At 34.0% G+C, this 14,897-nt stretch overlaps 1 protein-coding gene across 4 annotated transcripts in view; it reads right to left on the bottom strand.

Annotated features, from left to right (window-relative positions):
- Window positions 1-14,897, bottom strand: part of STXBP5 (syntaxin binding protein 5) — a 104,300-nt gene that overhangs the window by 29,096 nt on the left and 60,307 nt on the right. For all 4 annotated transcript variants that reach the window (XM_058019358.1, XM_058019356.1, XM_058019357.1 and 1 more), the window contains exons 11-18: window positions 14,029-14,101; window positions 13,757-13,904; window positions 13,457-13,524; window positions 12,239-12,279; window positions 11,151-11,371; window positions 9,473-9,651; window positions 7,582-7,707; window positions 6,947-7,098 (exon numbers count right to left, since the gene is read on the bottom strand). In XM_058019358.1, coding sequence (XP_057875341.1) covers window positions 6,947-7,098; window positions 7,582-7,707; window positions 9,473-9,651; window positions 11,151-11,371; window positions 12,239-12,279; window positions 13,457-13,524; window positions 13,757-13,904; window positions 14,029-14,101 — 1,008 coding nt within the window. The remainder of the gene's footprint in view (window positions 1-6,946; window positions 7,099-7,581; window positions 7,708-9,472; window positions 9,652-11,150; window positions 11,372-12,238; window positions 12,280-13,456; window positions 13,525-13,756; window positions 13,905-14,028; window positions 14,102-14,897) is intronic.

The raw sequence follows: 14,897 nt of genomic DNA on the forward strand, positions 1-14,897 counted from the left end.
ATATTAAAATATGCATCATATTAAAAATGTAATTGCAAAAAAAAAAATCATATAAAAGAGGGTCCTGATGATTGCAAACAGGATGTGTGAAATTACAGTGCCTTTTTCAAACCAATTTTCCACTGTTACACTGATACGCCTTGTATTTGCAAATTTGAATTACCAAGTTAATTTTCCAGAAAAACTCCTTATTGGTGTCACTTAAAGAACTCAGGTGTTAGGGTGTTGATAGGTGTTCTCCCTTGCATGGAAGAACTTCACTAAATTTCTTACAGCATCAAATTTGATCAATTTGAATAACTGCAGTATGTTAACATCTGAAAGGTAATTCCTTTCATTCCACTGAAGGAAACAAAACCTAGTCATACACAATCAGATGCAAAAGATGGAAGCTGCCTCAAAATGCTCCTAAATATTATTCCATTGCATAAATTAAAAGTATACAAGAAATTTTCTGGTTTTTTTGACAAGGAATTGCTGTCAAGACTGCCCAAAATTAAGAGAAGTGCATTTTGTTGATATTTTAAAGTTAGTAATGCATCTTCAGGTTTATATCATGAAGCTCTCCTACAGAAATTTCATTATGTGATACTAAGGCAAACAAACATGTAATACTGAACAGTAATAGCTAAGAAATATTTGCTAAAACTACAGAGTTTTGCATGCACACAAATATTCTAATACTCAAAAAGTTTGAGTTTTAATGGTAATGGCTAAGGCAGGAAAGGAATCACGTGGAAAGCCTGTCTATACAACTGCACACTACATATTCACAAGCGCAACTGTACATATCTATATATGTACATATATACATACATATATATGTACATATACCTACAAAAATACAACAGCTCTACTCCACCAAAGTTTTAAAATTTCCAAACACTTAACCAGAAGTTAATAGTTTAAAGGGAAAAAGGTTCTCCTGAAATAAAATATTAATATGGAACACATTAAAATTATGTTACATTAACAGTTCCATTTATCCAAAATAGTCTTTTTTAAGATTACTAAGAGCATGTATAGCTTAAACCCCAAAACTCAATGACTAGAATTGTCAAATGGCCTTAAGGCTTTGTTAATCCTACATTTAATAGTCCTGGAACCAATTTAAATTTTCTAAAATGTCAAATGAAATTCCAGGTGGAAGCTATATATTTCCACTACACAGGAGAAAGAAAAGAGCAATTTATTTAGTCATCTGTCAGTAAATCAATGAACACTATGGGATAATTAGAACATTACACCAGAGTTTTAAACAGGCACGGGAGACTAAATGTTTTGAACCAAACAGGATTGTGTAAAAAGATTTTTGAAAAATTCTGAAGTTGCTTTCACCACAAGCAATATAAATTTTAGATGATAGCTGTACTGGGAAGATAAATCCATATTGTGCTCTTAGAAGTAATTGCACCCTCAGGAGCCAAACCAAACAAATTCATACATGCAGTTCAGGAACACAATTTCCTCCTTTCCAATAAAGATTAATTCTTTACCTTCAAAGGAAGAGTTTAACTTCTTGTACAAGTTCTCCTATGAAAATTCATTAATTGACAGCAATAATCTTTAGCCAAGAATGAAGATACCTGCACACTTGAATTCTTTGTAGGAACTCTCAAGGCTATAATTTGATTTATATACATTTTAATTAGTAATAAGAGTAAGTGTGCATTGTGGTAATCATTATGGCATGTAAATCTTGGATATCTGTTCATAGCCATTACTGCTATTACTTAGGAGAGAAAAGGAACAAGAATAGATGAAAAGTCATATTAGCTATGATTAAATTGGTAATTAAACCAAACAGAATATAACAAGAATGATCTAAGTTTGTGAACTAGGAGGGTCTGCCTATGACCAAGCTGAAAAAACCTGCAAGATAATCTCTTGCTATTCATCTTGAAACCCCAGGTATCCTGACAGAAGCGCTGGGACCAAGGCAGCACTCCTGGAAAAATTCTCTGGTTTCAGGTTTATAGTATCCATGCAAATTGCTATGAATTACAAAAGAAAATTGATCCAAGAGTTTCTGTTTCAGAAATACAAACTATATCCTTTTAGAATACCAATATATGTACAAGTGACCTTCTAATAAGCTTTTAGTTTACTTACGCAAACTCTAGAAGCAAGAAATTGGAAACTCTCCAAATTACCAAAAATTAAAGAATGTCATTGAAAACATCATTACCATGCTGCATTAAAAACTCCACAGAATTACAGCTGAAATTAAATGATATATAAAGCTTCATGAAAATGAGTCAGTTTTTTGCACCAGTTTTAAGCAGACATATCTCAGAAGAACCTACAACTTGACTGAAAACAGTGCAATTAAAAATTACAACTAAATCTAACTTGATATTATGTAAAAGTTAGAATTAAAAACAACCCGAAAAACAGGGTCCAAAACACCCCCCCCAGCCCAACAATAAAACTTTCTGATACAGTTTTGGCCTTGGCTGATGTAAGCCACAGCTGATATTGGTCTCACAACATTTAAGTTAAAAATTCAAATGTTTCATGAGGGAGGATGGGAAAAAGATGACCAAGCAACTCAAGAAGAGTTCCAGGCATGTATTTTCTTCCAGTTTTCTCCACCCTACTTTTTGAATCACTCATAGATTACTGCCAAAAAAATTTTGATACAAAATAAAAATTTTAAAAAGTCACATGCATGTAAGAACGGTTTCATTTTTGTCAGAAACCTAAACTGCCTCTTGTAGAACTAAAAGATCCTAACTTTTAAAGAGTTGTACTAAATTGCACTAATCAAAGAGTCACATAAAATCTTGTAACTCTCACCAACAGTAACTTGCAAAAAAAGAGTTATGATTCATGTTCTTTGTGAACTTATGGAACTACACAGGAAAAAATAACAGCTATATAAGTTTTGGTGTTTCATCATGAAATTATGACCTTATTTAATGATTGATTTAATGACTCCTGTCTTATTTAGCAAAGAATACATCAAGCAAAGCTGCCTAACAGTGTAAGCTCCATCATGTATAGCTTTCATCACACTATAAACTTTTACTTACACATTTCATGTCTTTGGGAACATGGCCAAAGCTGATTTTCTACACCCTCCCCCCTCACTATTAGACTCTGAAGGCAAACTTTGATTTTGTTTTTAACCTTGACAAGCAACTGATGACACTGTCTGGCAGGCCTTAACAAAACACATATACTGCATGCTTCACAAACTATAAATTGCCACCCAAAACATGTGAGTAGTATACCTGGTAGGAATCACTGATAAATTCCAAAACACGATCCCAACTGGGAGCTTGTGTCTGTAGAGCTAGCCTGAAATGACATTTTACAGTCTAGCTAGTGTAGAGAGCCTTGTCTCTAAATAGATGCTGCTTTAAGACGGGAATCTGAATTTCTTTTCTGAGTAGAAAAAATGACAGAGAAATACATCATATTCTTGCAACACAAGAGAAGGGAAAAAATCTCGCATTTCCATTCATATTTTAGAAGATACGTAACTCTCACTCTATAAATTTTTTTAAAAGACGCCTTTGTAAATTTTTAATTGTTTGATTAAGGACATACCATTTACTAAATCTTAAGTATGCTGGCAGATACTGATAATCTATTGAATTGACATTTTATGCTGAAACATACAAAATATCTGGGTTTTTATGAATCCTTCCTGCATTTTCTGGGCTTGGTTGAATGTACAATAGCATTATCCTGCTCTGTTGCAGACTGTCTGAATGCATATGTTAACTAGTATGATTTTTTTTTCCTTAAATACACTGGTGTTGTCTCAAAGAATAGGAATTTTCTAAACCAACGATATTAGATAGAAAAATACTTTTTCTAGGAAGATTTAAACATCAAGTACTAGTAGTCCCTGCAGATTATTAGTTGTATAGCCATTGAAAATATCTTATTCATAGATAAAAATAATTTTGAAGTATTAAAATAGAAATGTTTCCAAGATAGAGATTCAATGAAGGCACATCTTTCAAAGCAAAAAACAAGGAAGCATAAGTTCCTTGCATTTTTGAAAGCACTAAATGCAAATAGTGAATGTCCAAGAAAGGGAGAATGCAAAATCTGACTATCTCATATAGTTCCAATCCTATAAATAAATCAGAGGGTAGTACTTAGATGTAACAGACTCATTATTTGTGGAAAATTGTTGAAGCAATAATTGAAGTCTGGGCAACACATACATTGAAAGAACTACAAATAATGAAAAATGTTAAATGATAACTAAAGAAATTATTTTCGCTTTTTAAACCACTGTAGCTCTGGTTAACCGAGATACTTTCAGAATGGTAAAAAGAAAGAGAATTACATGGTTATGAAATTAACTCTCAGGTACAAAACTTGTTTACACTTATTCCTAAATAAAATAGTCCAAGTAAATACAGCTTTACAATATTTACTAGCTTTGGGATTTCTACCCATCTTGTTCTTTTTTTCAAAACAATGATCAATCAGTGCCAGATTCTGGTTTTCAGTTCTGTATCATCTTAAGGTGGACGCATTTCTTTTATGCCCAGCTCCCTTTCTGTCATGGCAGTAGAAGAGGAAAGACTATAGAGAAAGCAGTATTTGGCAATTGAGACTATCCTCTGAGATGTATTTATTTTTTCTTGTTGGGAGAAAAGAAATGGCAGAACTAAGACTTGGACCATAATTTCAAGTTTGTTTTGCAGTTCTGTTTGTTTGTTGTTTTACTTTTTTAACTCCATTTTTACAGTAGCTTAATCTGCTCTACTTCATTAAAAAAAGGGCTGAGATTACCTACCTCTGCCTGGGGGCTGGAGAAAACTGGCATCCTAAGAAAAGGCACAATTCTATGCTTTTAAAAAATAAGATTTACATTCTCCAGATCCTTGGATGCTGTGAATGATGTCATAAGTCAGACTCTCTTGGGTAATTCATGGTTCTGATGGCTTCCCTTCCTCACACAGATACCTGAACTTCAAAACTGCTTGGAAACTGAACAGGGCTGTTCACAAACACCTCTTAATCCCTATAAACAACATTTTTGTAGAAGTAACTTTTCACTTTTAGAAGAAGAATCTCTCTGTAATCACAATGTTGATTCTTATCATTGCTACTAATACTCTAACTCTGGACTTCTGAAGCTTTTTCTGCCAGAAAGGGAGCCCAGCAAGGAAAGTTTCTAGTAAAATAACACTAAATTTTTGAGTAAGATCTTAGCTCTATAAACATCAGCAAACTCTGAGATAGGATCTCCTTTTGATTTTGAGATTTATTTGTTTAAAAACCCAAAACACAGAGACTATTATGGTTGCTTTATTCCTTTAAATTTCTTAAAGATAACACGAACGACAAATACAATGGATGCAGGATGGATTGCAATCAGTTTCTATAAGTAAAACAATTACTTAAAAAGAACTAAAGAAAATAATTATGCTGAGTGAACCAAACAAAAAAAAAGTCAAGTTCAGATGTTCAAAAAATATTTGAATGCCATGAGATGACTTACTTATATAAGAGGTGCGAAGCTTTTTCACAGACTCTGAATATAAGTTAGAAAGGCCGCACATGCAAGAAGCCACAGTCAGCATACCTTCATGAAGCAATGAGAAAAGGAAAGACCAAGACACTAACAGTACATTTGAGACAGAAAAGCCAGCTAAGTAACTTGTACAACCAGGTTATTAAAATGCCATTGCCATGCAGATTGTTAGTATCAGAAGTTAAGATGCAAAAAATATGACTTCATATAACAGCTATAATAATGAGCAAAAAGGGCTTTCATCAGGAACATCTTAAGAGACACAGTTGAAACACAGAGTTATGTGAATCCAATTTATTGGATCAAAATAACGACAGTTAGGAAAACAAAAGCAATGAAGTTTAAAAGCTCCAAAAGGCAGTTTATAATCTATATGCATGAGGCAGAATTTAAGCCCTTTACTCCCAGGACAAATTAACACAGTGAAACAGTAAAGCTATTTCTTTCTCTCACAGTTTGTATCACACAAGAAAATATTTTATCTGACTGGATACCGACTGTGTATGCTCTGCTCTGTATGAATGATTTTTACATCCAATTGCTCAATTCAAATAAGCTGACTGGTGTTAACTAGATCTTTTTCAAACCATTCATTTACTAAATAACTCCTAGAACATCAATTTGAATAAAATATTACCTGAAGAACTTACAAGGACTTTACTCTGGATCTCTAAGAGAAATTAACAGTCAATCATGAGAAAGGGTTTTTTTGAACAGCTTATTATTATGTCTTGTGTTTTCTGAAATAACTTAGGATTATCCATGACACATCAGGGAGCAGAAAATTTTAAAATACTAAATTTTCCTTCTGGTCACAAAAAGCTTTGCATTTTGATTGAAAAGTCACTTTTCATTTTAGCTGAAAAGGAACATTCTTCAGCATATTTTAAAATCAAAATCCCTTTTTTCTATTTCAAAGAGATTTATTTTATCAGTTTGTGTGTAGAAGTTTATTTTGTTCATTTCAATCAAAGGTTTCCTCAAGCATAACATATATGTATTAACAACATCATCAGGGACATTTGTAGTCAAATTTTAAAATAGGCGCCAAAAGATCCCAGCAAACACTCAGGCTATCTGCAAACATCAATGGATTTATACAAACATGTAATATGGGTACTAGCTTTATCAGAAACGTCAGGATACTTCCTAATGCTGAGTAAATTCTTGTAAACTGCATAAATCCATTGTAAATTTATATTTTTTCTTAAAATACACATTATCCTGAAATATAAGTGATGGTGTGAAGCATCAGTAAATTTCACTAAGCAACAATTTTTAAGGAAAGATGAATTAACAAAGCTGCAATAGTGACATTAGCAACAGATCAAGAAGAAAGAAAACCACAGCGAAGAAAGTGTGCATTTTTGAATACAAACAAAGACTAGATGACCAACTGTGCCTTTCTTCTGAGCTTAAAATAAGTTTTGGGTTACCCACCTCCAGATGGTTGCCGGGTTTTTCGGGGAGATCGTGGCTCCCTGCGGTAGGGATCGTTGGAGCCATACAGTTCAATAGTGCCTAGATTCAAGAGCACTGTCTTCTGGAGGTAATCAACCATGGCAATACCATTACAGTTTCCAAAAACTACTCTGGAAAAAGAGAAGTTAAAGGAAATACAATGCTAATTAAATGTTAGTAATGTTTTACACAGATATTTTTTGCAGTTCAGCATTTAACACTTCCTAATTTTTAGGAATTATCCTAGATTGCACTTATTTATAAATTTTTATTGTAGAGTGCAGTACTGATTAATTGTTCTCTTGTAAAAACATGGTGCCAGGTAGAACAGATCACTGTCAGTGTCCTTGCCAACCCATCTGACACAGAGCCCTAAGTGACACTTCCTCTTGGCCCTACAGTGCCAGGTGAGGAAGAATGATGCTGATTTGCCTCTGCTGTTAGCATCATCAGTATCTGCCATCACCCAAAAGGAATTCTCTCAGAAGCACAAGAAACTGATTACCTGTATGTTGCTGTGCAGCTCATGTGAACACACACAGAGACTCAATTTTAATGGATAGTTTCGAACCACTGTGATGGAATAATGAAAGAATTGTGTAGAATATACTTACAGGCCATATGCAGAGTTGATGGCTAAGCTGGTTATCTGTTGAGGAGGTTCTCCACTCACCCACACCAGCTGGATAACAAGCTCAATTTGGTAGCCTGGAGACTGCTTGAGAGGAGAATTTTTGACTCTGCAAAGTAAACAAAACATGGTGTTTCCAGTGTCTCAAGTTTTTCCTTATGGGATCAGACTTCATTAAATTCTACACCATGCTGGACTTTAAAATCTTGGAAAATGGTAAAAACTATTATCAAAAGCAAACAAAAGCAACCAGAAGAAAAAGCCACAGTGAAACTAGGAATTCACTTCTTTTGATTCACTACCTAATTGAAAATCAATTGAACAATGATCACATATTTTTAATTTTTTTCAACCTCAGAACAAGGCGTAATAGTGCTATTATGCTGTATTTCCTTTAATAGATAAAGGTACTCAGTCAGTGTCTAAAAAAGAAGGTGTTACATATTTTTTCAGAGTTTCCAAAAGAACTCTGATTTAAAGAACAGAAGGGGGTGAGAGGTATATGTGGAATAAGCACAAAGAAAGGGAAACAGAAGCACAATGTATTGAGATAAATGCAAATAAAAAGCTGACGATATGGCAAAACCAAAATGAAAACAAGGAAATTATTGTAATGGTACACCAATTGTATGCAATGCACCTGGGACTGGGGGAATTGAAACTCCTGTAGAGATTTTGTTTGCATGCTGATAAATTTACACAGAAAAGATTAGATCTTGCATTTTTTTACACGAAGAAAATTGTGTAGAACAAGCTCTTGTCTCCTCAATTCCACTATTTTACCCATTTATTCTCACTAATGGATATTTGAAATTGATATTTGAAAAATTATTTGAAAATATATTACATAAGTTTAGAATTTTCCAATTTTTCTGCTTAGGTGAGTTTCCTTCAGAAATACACCTCTCCAACTCAGTACAATCAATACAATTTGAAAACTCTTATCCAAATAAAGCAACTCTATCAGAACTGTTTTCTGGATGGATACACTCAAAAAAATTAAAATCCAAGTTGGAATCTTAAACTTCAGAAAACAAAGTATACACTTAACTTTATATCTCTAGATATACATTAGATATTTCTTACATTCTGTTAGAAAAAGTCATGGCTCATAAATCACACAAGGCACTCTTGTGGGAGAGTAAAAAAAGACTTTTTAAAATCTATTTTCTCTAAATGTGTAAAAGCTCACACAAAGAAGCTTGCAGAAAAAGCTCCCAATTTAAAAAGATCAAAAAACTTGTCAAAGACCTACAGTGAGAGCACTATTAGGCATCATGCAAAGTGAAGATCCATGAAAAAGGGACATTTAATGAATACTGTTTCCAATACACAAAGTTGTTCCCTTGCAAGACTTTCAAAAAATAAATATATTTATAAGCCTAAAGAGTTAGCACTCAGCTACCTATCTGTAAGAATTTTCACTTCTGATTTGCTTCTAAAGCTTAAGGCTCTGCAAAACTAACAGAAGAAACATATTCAGACATACTTGGTCTAAAATTAAGGAGAGCCACAAAACATCAGCTTTCCCATTCATTTCAAGGACAATAAGCAATCCAAGTGACTGAACTGCTGCTATTAAAAACTGCTCTAAGGCACCATCATCTGTAGTTATACTAACATCTATGCCAAATTTTCCTAAAATCAGGTAAACCAAAAGATATGAACCTTTTTTTTTAAAGTCAGCTTAAAAAGTAAAAAAAAAAAAAAAAAAAAAGGAGATTGCAATATTTATTTCTTAAAGCAGAGCTCAAATTACAGACACTTGGAAAACTCTGCTTTACAAAATAAAATATTTTCACCAGCAGTGACATACTCTGACATATTCTTGCAATGTTTCAGACTCACTTGAAAGTGTAACAGAATAAACTTACTTCAAACATGGGACATTATCACGAAGTCCATCAGATGAACTGCTACTAGTAGATGGATGAGACTGGGGAACAATGGATTGGGGATTGGAGCCTGTGCCTGGAGTTGGTACAGGTGGCACCTGCTCACCGTCTGGAGTTTCAACATCATTTATCTCATATAGGAGACGTACTTCCAGCATCTGTTAATTAAGGGAAAGAAAAATATCTGTACAGTACTGCCTTTCAAAACACTGAGTATGAAATAAATGAAGTGCAACTGAAGGTAGTAGTGATAAAAGTGACATCCAGAACTTTTCCATCTTTTGAAAGATAACCATCCAATAGCAAGTGTAACAAAGACACATGTAGCATTCAGAAATGCAGAGTCATACTAATACAGACTGAATATCTGAAGATTGCTAGAACTTGAATGTCTAATGTATTTCCCAGTTTTTAAAAGTTTGCTTCTTAATAGCGAAATAAATTAAGTACTGGACCCATTTAATTATCATTCTGCTGACTACATATTTCGTTATGAAGATGACTTGGTTTATGTACTTCAGGAATGGTAAAACAGAGCTGGTAAAGCCACACAGACTGCTAAATTTTTACTGATGTAATACTGTACACATGGTGACTTAGTTCAGTGTTTGATGTGTTGAACTGGATCATACATTTTAAAGAACTGTAAATTCATCATGACTTTAGATTTCCTTCTTCAGCATCTGCAACAACATCAGAATTAACTGCAGTGCAGTGTAAAGGAAGCTTTCAACTGTTTTATCATCTGCAAAATAGAACTTAACTCATAGACTATAGAACTGTATAGTATTTTTTAAAATGTCGAAGAGTACTCTAGATTAACTCGATTTAAGGCTGATTCATAAAAACTGAGGAAAAAACCTGTTCCCTAAGAAGGAAATGTACTTGTACATAAAAACACACAAAAAAAGCCCCACACCTCAGGTCCTAAACTACAGCTTACGCATGAGCAGAATAGTGGGGGGAGGATGTGTGTGTTGGAGAAAGAAGGTGAGAGAAAAAACCCCAACTACATTGCAATTAACACTTAGAACAGGCAACACTTTATAATTAAATGTTAAGTTTTTGTTCTTACATTCAAATACATAAATTTGCATGTGTGTGCTTCTGATTTAACAAGAAACTTCTCAACTCTTGTAATAGAATCATTGTATCTTATACAGAATAAAACAGTGACACAGCAAAGTTCTTAACAGATTTCAGGGCATGTTTGGCACATTTTTATTCTTCTAGCTCTATGTACTGCAGAAGTTTTGACAGGACAGATGGTAATTATGAAGATTCAAGGGTCAACTCCCTAAAATCTTCAAAATTCCTCAACTCCATAGCTCATTCACTTCTGTTATCATTATACCTTTGATACAGACAAGCTTTGATCCACTATTTGTTTCCATAGAATGACCAAAGAATGATTATTGGCTGAAAAGCCTCAAAATGTCACTGAAAACCATCTCTGTGTGCAATAGTTACTTTTGCTGAATTTCATAATTAATTACTTTCTCTCCAAAAACCCACACCTCTGTTTCGAGTCCATTACTTTTGTCCATTTCACTAATGTAATTAAAGACAGAAACAAAAAAAAAAAAAAAAAGAATTGCTACAACAGTCTTATTATAGCTAAATCCTACCAAGTTAAAAAATGGTCATAACTCTTTACCGGAATGACTTCTGTCGTCACTTCCTGCTTGCTGAACCTGTAAATAATGACATGTGCAGAAACTCCAGCTATGCACAGCATTCTACTTTCTGGACACCATGAGATGATCTGAATAGCGTATGGATCTTCATCTACTATATCTGTGTTTGGCCTGTCATCTTTATTCCGTGATTTTTCAAATACTTTGGCTGTTTTTAGCTTATAGAGTACTTGCAGCGTTACTAGAACAAAGCAGAAAAGAAAAATCAGTTTTGATCTAAATATATAGCTAATACATTGATACAGCTAATTTTTGAATTGTACCTTCTCAACTGCAACTTCAATTCTGTGTTAGATTTTTTTGCAACTGTCTACATGCTGATTTCAAACTTCACCGGCATATTGTCTAATCAATGGCCCAAATTACTGCTATAAATACTAATCGCAACATTAGGAAAACGTAAATTTCTCCTCTTCCATATTTCACTGGTTCTACCTGAATCACATTTCCCTAGTTCACCTGTAAGAATGTCCTATTAGAAAGATTCTAAAGTTTTTGAATCAGTAAAGAGGATACTTGTAATTTCTCCCTTAACAGGTTTATTCATCTGTTTCAGAAAGAAACTAAGTATCTTTAACAGAATCTCCTTTTGACAGATCTATGCTGAATAGAATTTTTAAGTACACAATCAAGCAGGTTTGGCTTACCCACCCTCCTCTCTCCCAGGTTCCACTCCCACTCCAAACCGAAATTAAAGATCTGTAACACTCCAAACAGTCCTCCTCCCAGCTTTTAAACATATACACTGCATCTGCTCCCTCCCACAGCCACACACGCCTTAGCCTTTTGGAAGCTCACCAGTTTTCCACACGTTTTTAAAGACAACTGATGAAGATTCCAAGATTGCTTCAAACAGCCTTTAACTACCAAGAGTAAGCTTAGTTCCAACTAGAGCAACTCAAACATCAAACTTTGTGCCATTTCTACTTTGAATTCTTGCTGCATTTTTCACTGTGAGCTGTGTAGAATATCAGAAGTAATTGGCCCTTTAACTGAAGAGAAAAAAATCTAAAACTGCACAGGAAAAATCTCTACTGAAAACACTTACTTGCTGACGCATCCCAAAATTTAATTGATCCATCAGCATGCCTATGAAATATTAAAAAAAATGAGATGATGAAATGATTAGTTGGAGAGCTCGACCTCTGTGGGAAAGTACACCGTTAACATTTTATTGTTATTAGTCTGTTTAGTGACACTTCATTTTCACAATTTGTTAAAAGCTGATATTTTACCAACATGTGCTCCAACTACTTTGGACAGAAGAGACTAAAAAACCATTTGAAAGGAAATTTCCTGATGATCCCACTGTAACATATTCATTTACCATTTTAAATACTGAGGCATACCTTACCATGCACTGTTTTTTGAAAGATGCCCTATATTAGGAGCAACACTTGAAAAGAAGATGCCTAAATATACAGTATCCCACTGTTAATGAGTCACCTAACTTGTTTATTTAGCCTTGAGTTTGAGAATCAGATGACTATATTTTTTCATGACTGTCTCAAAGTCTCTGCAATGTGTAGTACAAGGTGACAGTAAACCTGATTAGGGCTAATGAGCTGAAAACCACTTTAGTAGTCCTCTCACTTTCAGTGATACACTGCACAGTTATAAATTAAATTTCACTTATGTTCCTTACAGTAAGGAACTGTCTAGTCCTGATAAGGAACTGTCCTTACAGTAGTAAGGAACTACAGAAAGATCAGTCTCAAAATGATCAGATTTAAGTATTTGCTATTTTTGATATAAAAAATTGGCTTCTCTTTGAGAACTGAGCTCAATAACTACTTAATGGACCTACCATGCTTTAAAACAGTACTCAGCTATTTTCCAAAAATCAAATACTAAAAGGCAATTTTGATCCAAGATGCCCTGCAATCACAATAAATAAATGAAATAAACGTAATAAACATAAACATAAATATAAATATAAACATAAACATAATAATAATAATAATAATAATAATAATAATAATAATAATAATAATAATAATAATAATAATAATAATAATAATAATAATAATAATAGTGTTGCCTGTGAAACACCTGCTATCAATCTCTTATTACCTTCCCTTCCACATTCTGCTTTACTTTCTCAGTAACACGTCAAGGAGATTATGCCAAGGAAATGTCTGGTAATCATAGTTTCATGAATCTCTCAAACCACTCATACAAAACAATATTTTACAAGAGAAACAAAACATTCCCACTTCTACTTAATGAGCTAAGAAAGTTATTAGTAGACTATGGTATCACTTACCCTGTAATAATGATCTCTGAATAGCTCTGAGTGATCACACCCCAGTTGCCTCCACTGATAGGCCATTCCTGGAAGATTAACAAATACACTGAGGAAGAAAATATCATACAGTGCAAAGTTAAGGCAAATTACTGCAGATCCTCCCCAGACATTAGCCACACATATCCTCCCCTGCTATTAGTCACTGTCAAAGGCTGGCTGAGTCAGGTGTAGCTTTGGTCTTAGTATGGCCACTCCTGTTATTCAGAGCTTCTGGTTGTCAGTATTTTAAAATAGAAACACGTGTAGTTGATGTTGTACCTTCTTGCTGTAACCTTGACGCTTCTGTCGAGCACCAACTGAATAGAGTGCAGGTATGAGATCCACAGGACAGTCAGCAAAATATTCACAACAGGTAACCGGAGACTCATGTATAGTCAAAGGATAGGGATTCTCAAAGATAGGATACCTTTAAAAGAAGAAAGAGGCTAACTGTTAATCTAGGGAAAACTTAAAAAGCTATAAAGTAGAACAGCAGGCTGATCACTGGAGCCAATGATTAAAAATACTTTAAAGATTAAGAAGATTCTTACCCATTTTGTGCAAGGTCAATCAGTACTAAGTCTTTTTCTAGGAGAACAACTACAGCATATGGTTCCTGAAAGTCTGAAAACAGCAACAAAAGGTTACCTATTGGTAAATGGAGCCCATGCAAGAACAGCCTCAAGAATGGAATCAATGCTTGCACTCTGGCAGCTGAGATTACGAAGTCACTTAGTTTACTATAGTTTTTGAAGATATTTTATAGATGCAGACTCCTCAATCATCCAAGTTAAGTTTGGAAAACTCATGTTCTTTTATTCAATATTCTCAACAGCTCAAATAACAGAAAAAGGAGCATGCAGAGTAAATTCTATAAGCAGGTTATATGAGTGAAAGAGCCAATTTCTGAGTAACATTCTCCCACCCCTGAACTGCTTTTCCTTATATTCAGTGGAGCTTAAATTTTACTTGCTTACAAAATGGCTGAAAAGACAGATGACTTGACAGTAAAATAAGAAACTTGAAAAAGTTTTCAAAGTTTCAATTGCCCTCTTTCAGCCAGATCTCAAATTCCAAGCTAAACAGTTTAATATACTCTGATGGAAGCTGACAGATAAAACCATTGGAATCATCAGCAATATAATACTATTCATCTGAAATAACTACCTAAACTATGATAAGAAATCCCCAGCTGTAAAAGAGAGATTACAGGTTAGTTTGAAATCCATCTAAATATGGGAATAATAAAGCCACTAAAAGTTTAAAATAATACAAAAATGCTCCTCATGGTTTAGCACTGACTGGAAAGGCCTTATGTGCCCAAATATGCAGAGATGCACACATCTGCTCCAGTAACTACAGCTTAAAGTTGTAATGCTTTTGGTCTGCACATGCTTTTGGGATTAAAAAGAATAAAACA

The sequence above is a fragment of the Melospiza georgiana genome, chromosome 3 (genome assembly GCF_028018845.1).
Source record: "Melospiza georgiana isolate bMelGeo1 chromosome 3, bMelGeo1.pri, whole genome shotgun sequence".
NCBI classification, from domain to species: domain Eukaryota; kingdom Metazoa; phylum Chordata; class Aves; order Passeriformes; family Passerellidae; genus Melospiza; species Melospiza georgiana.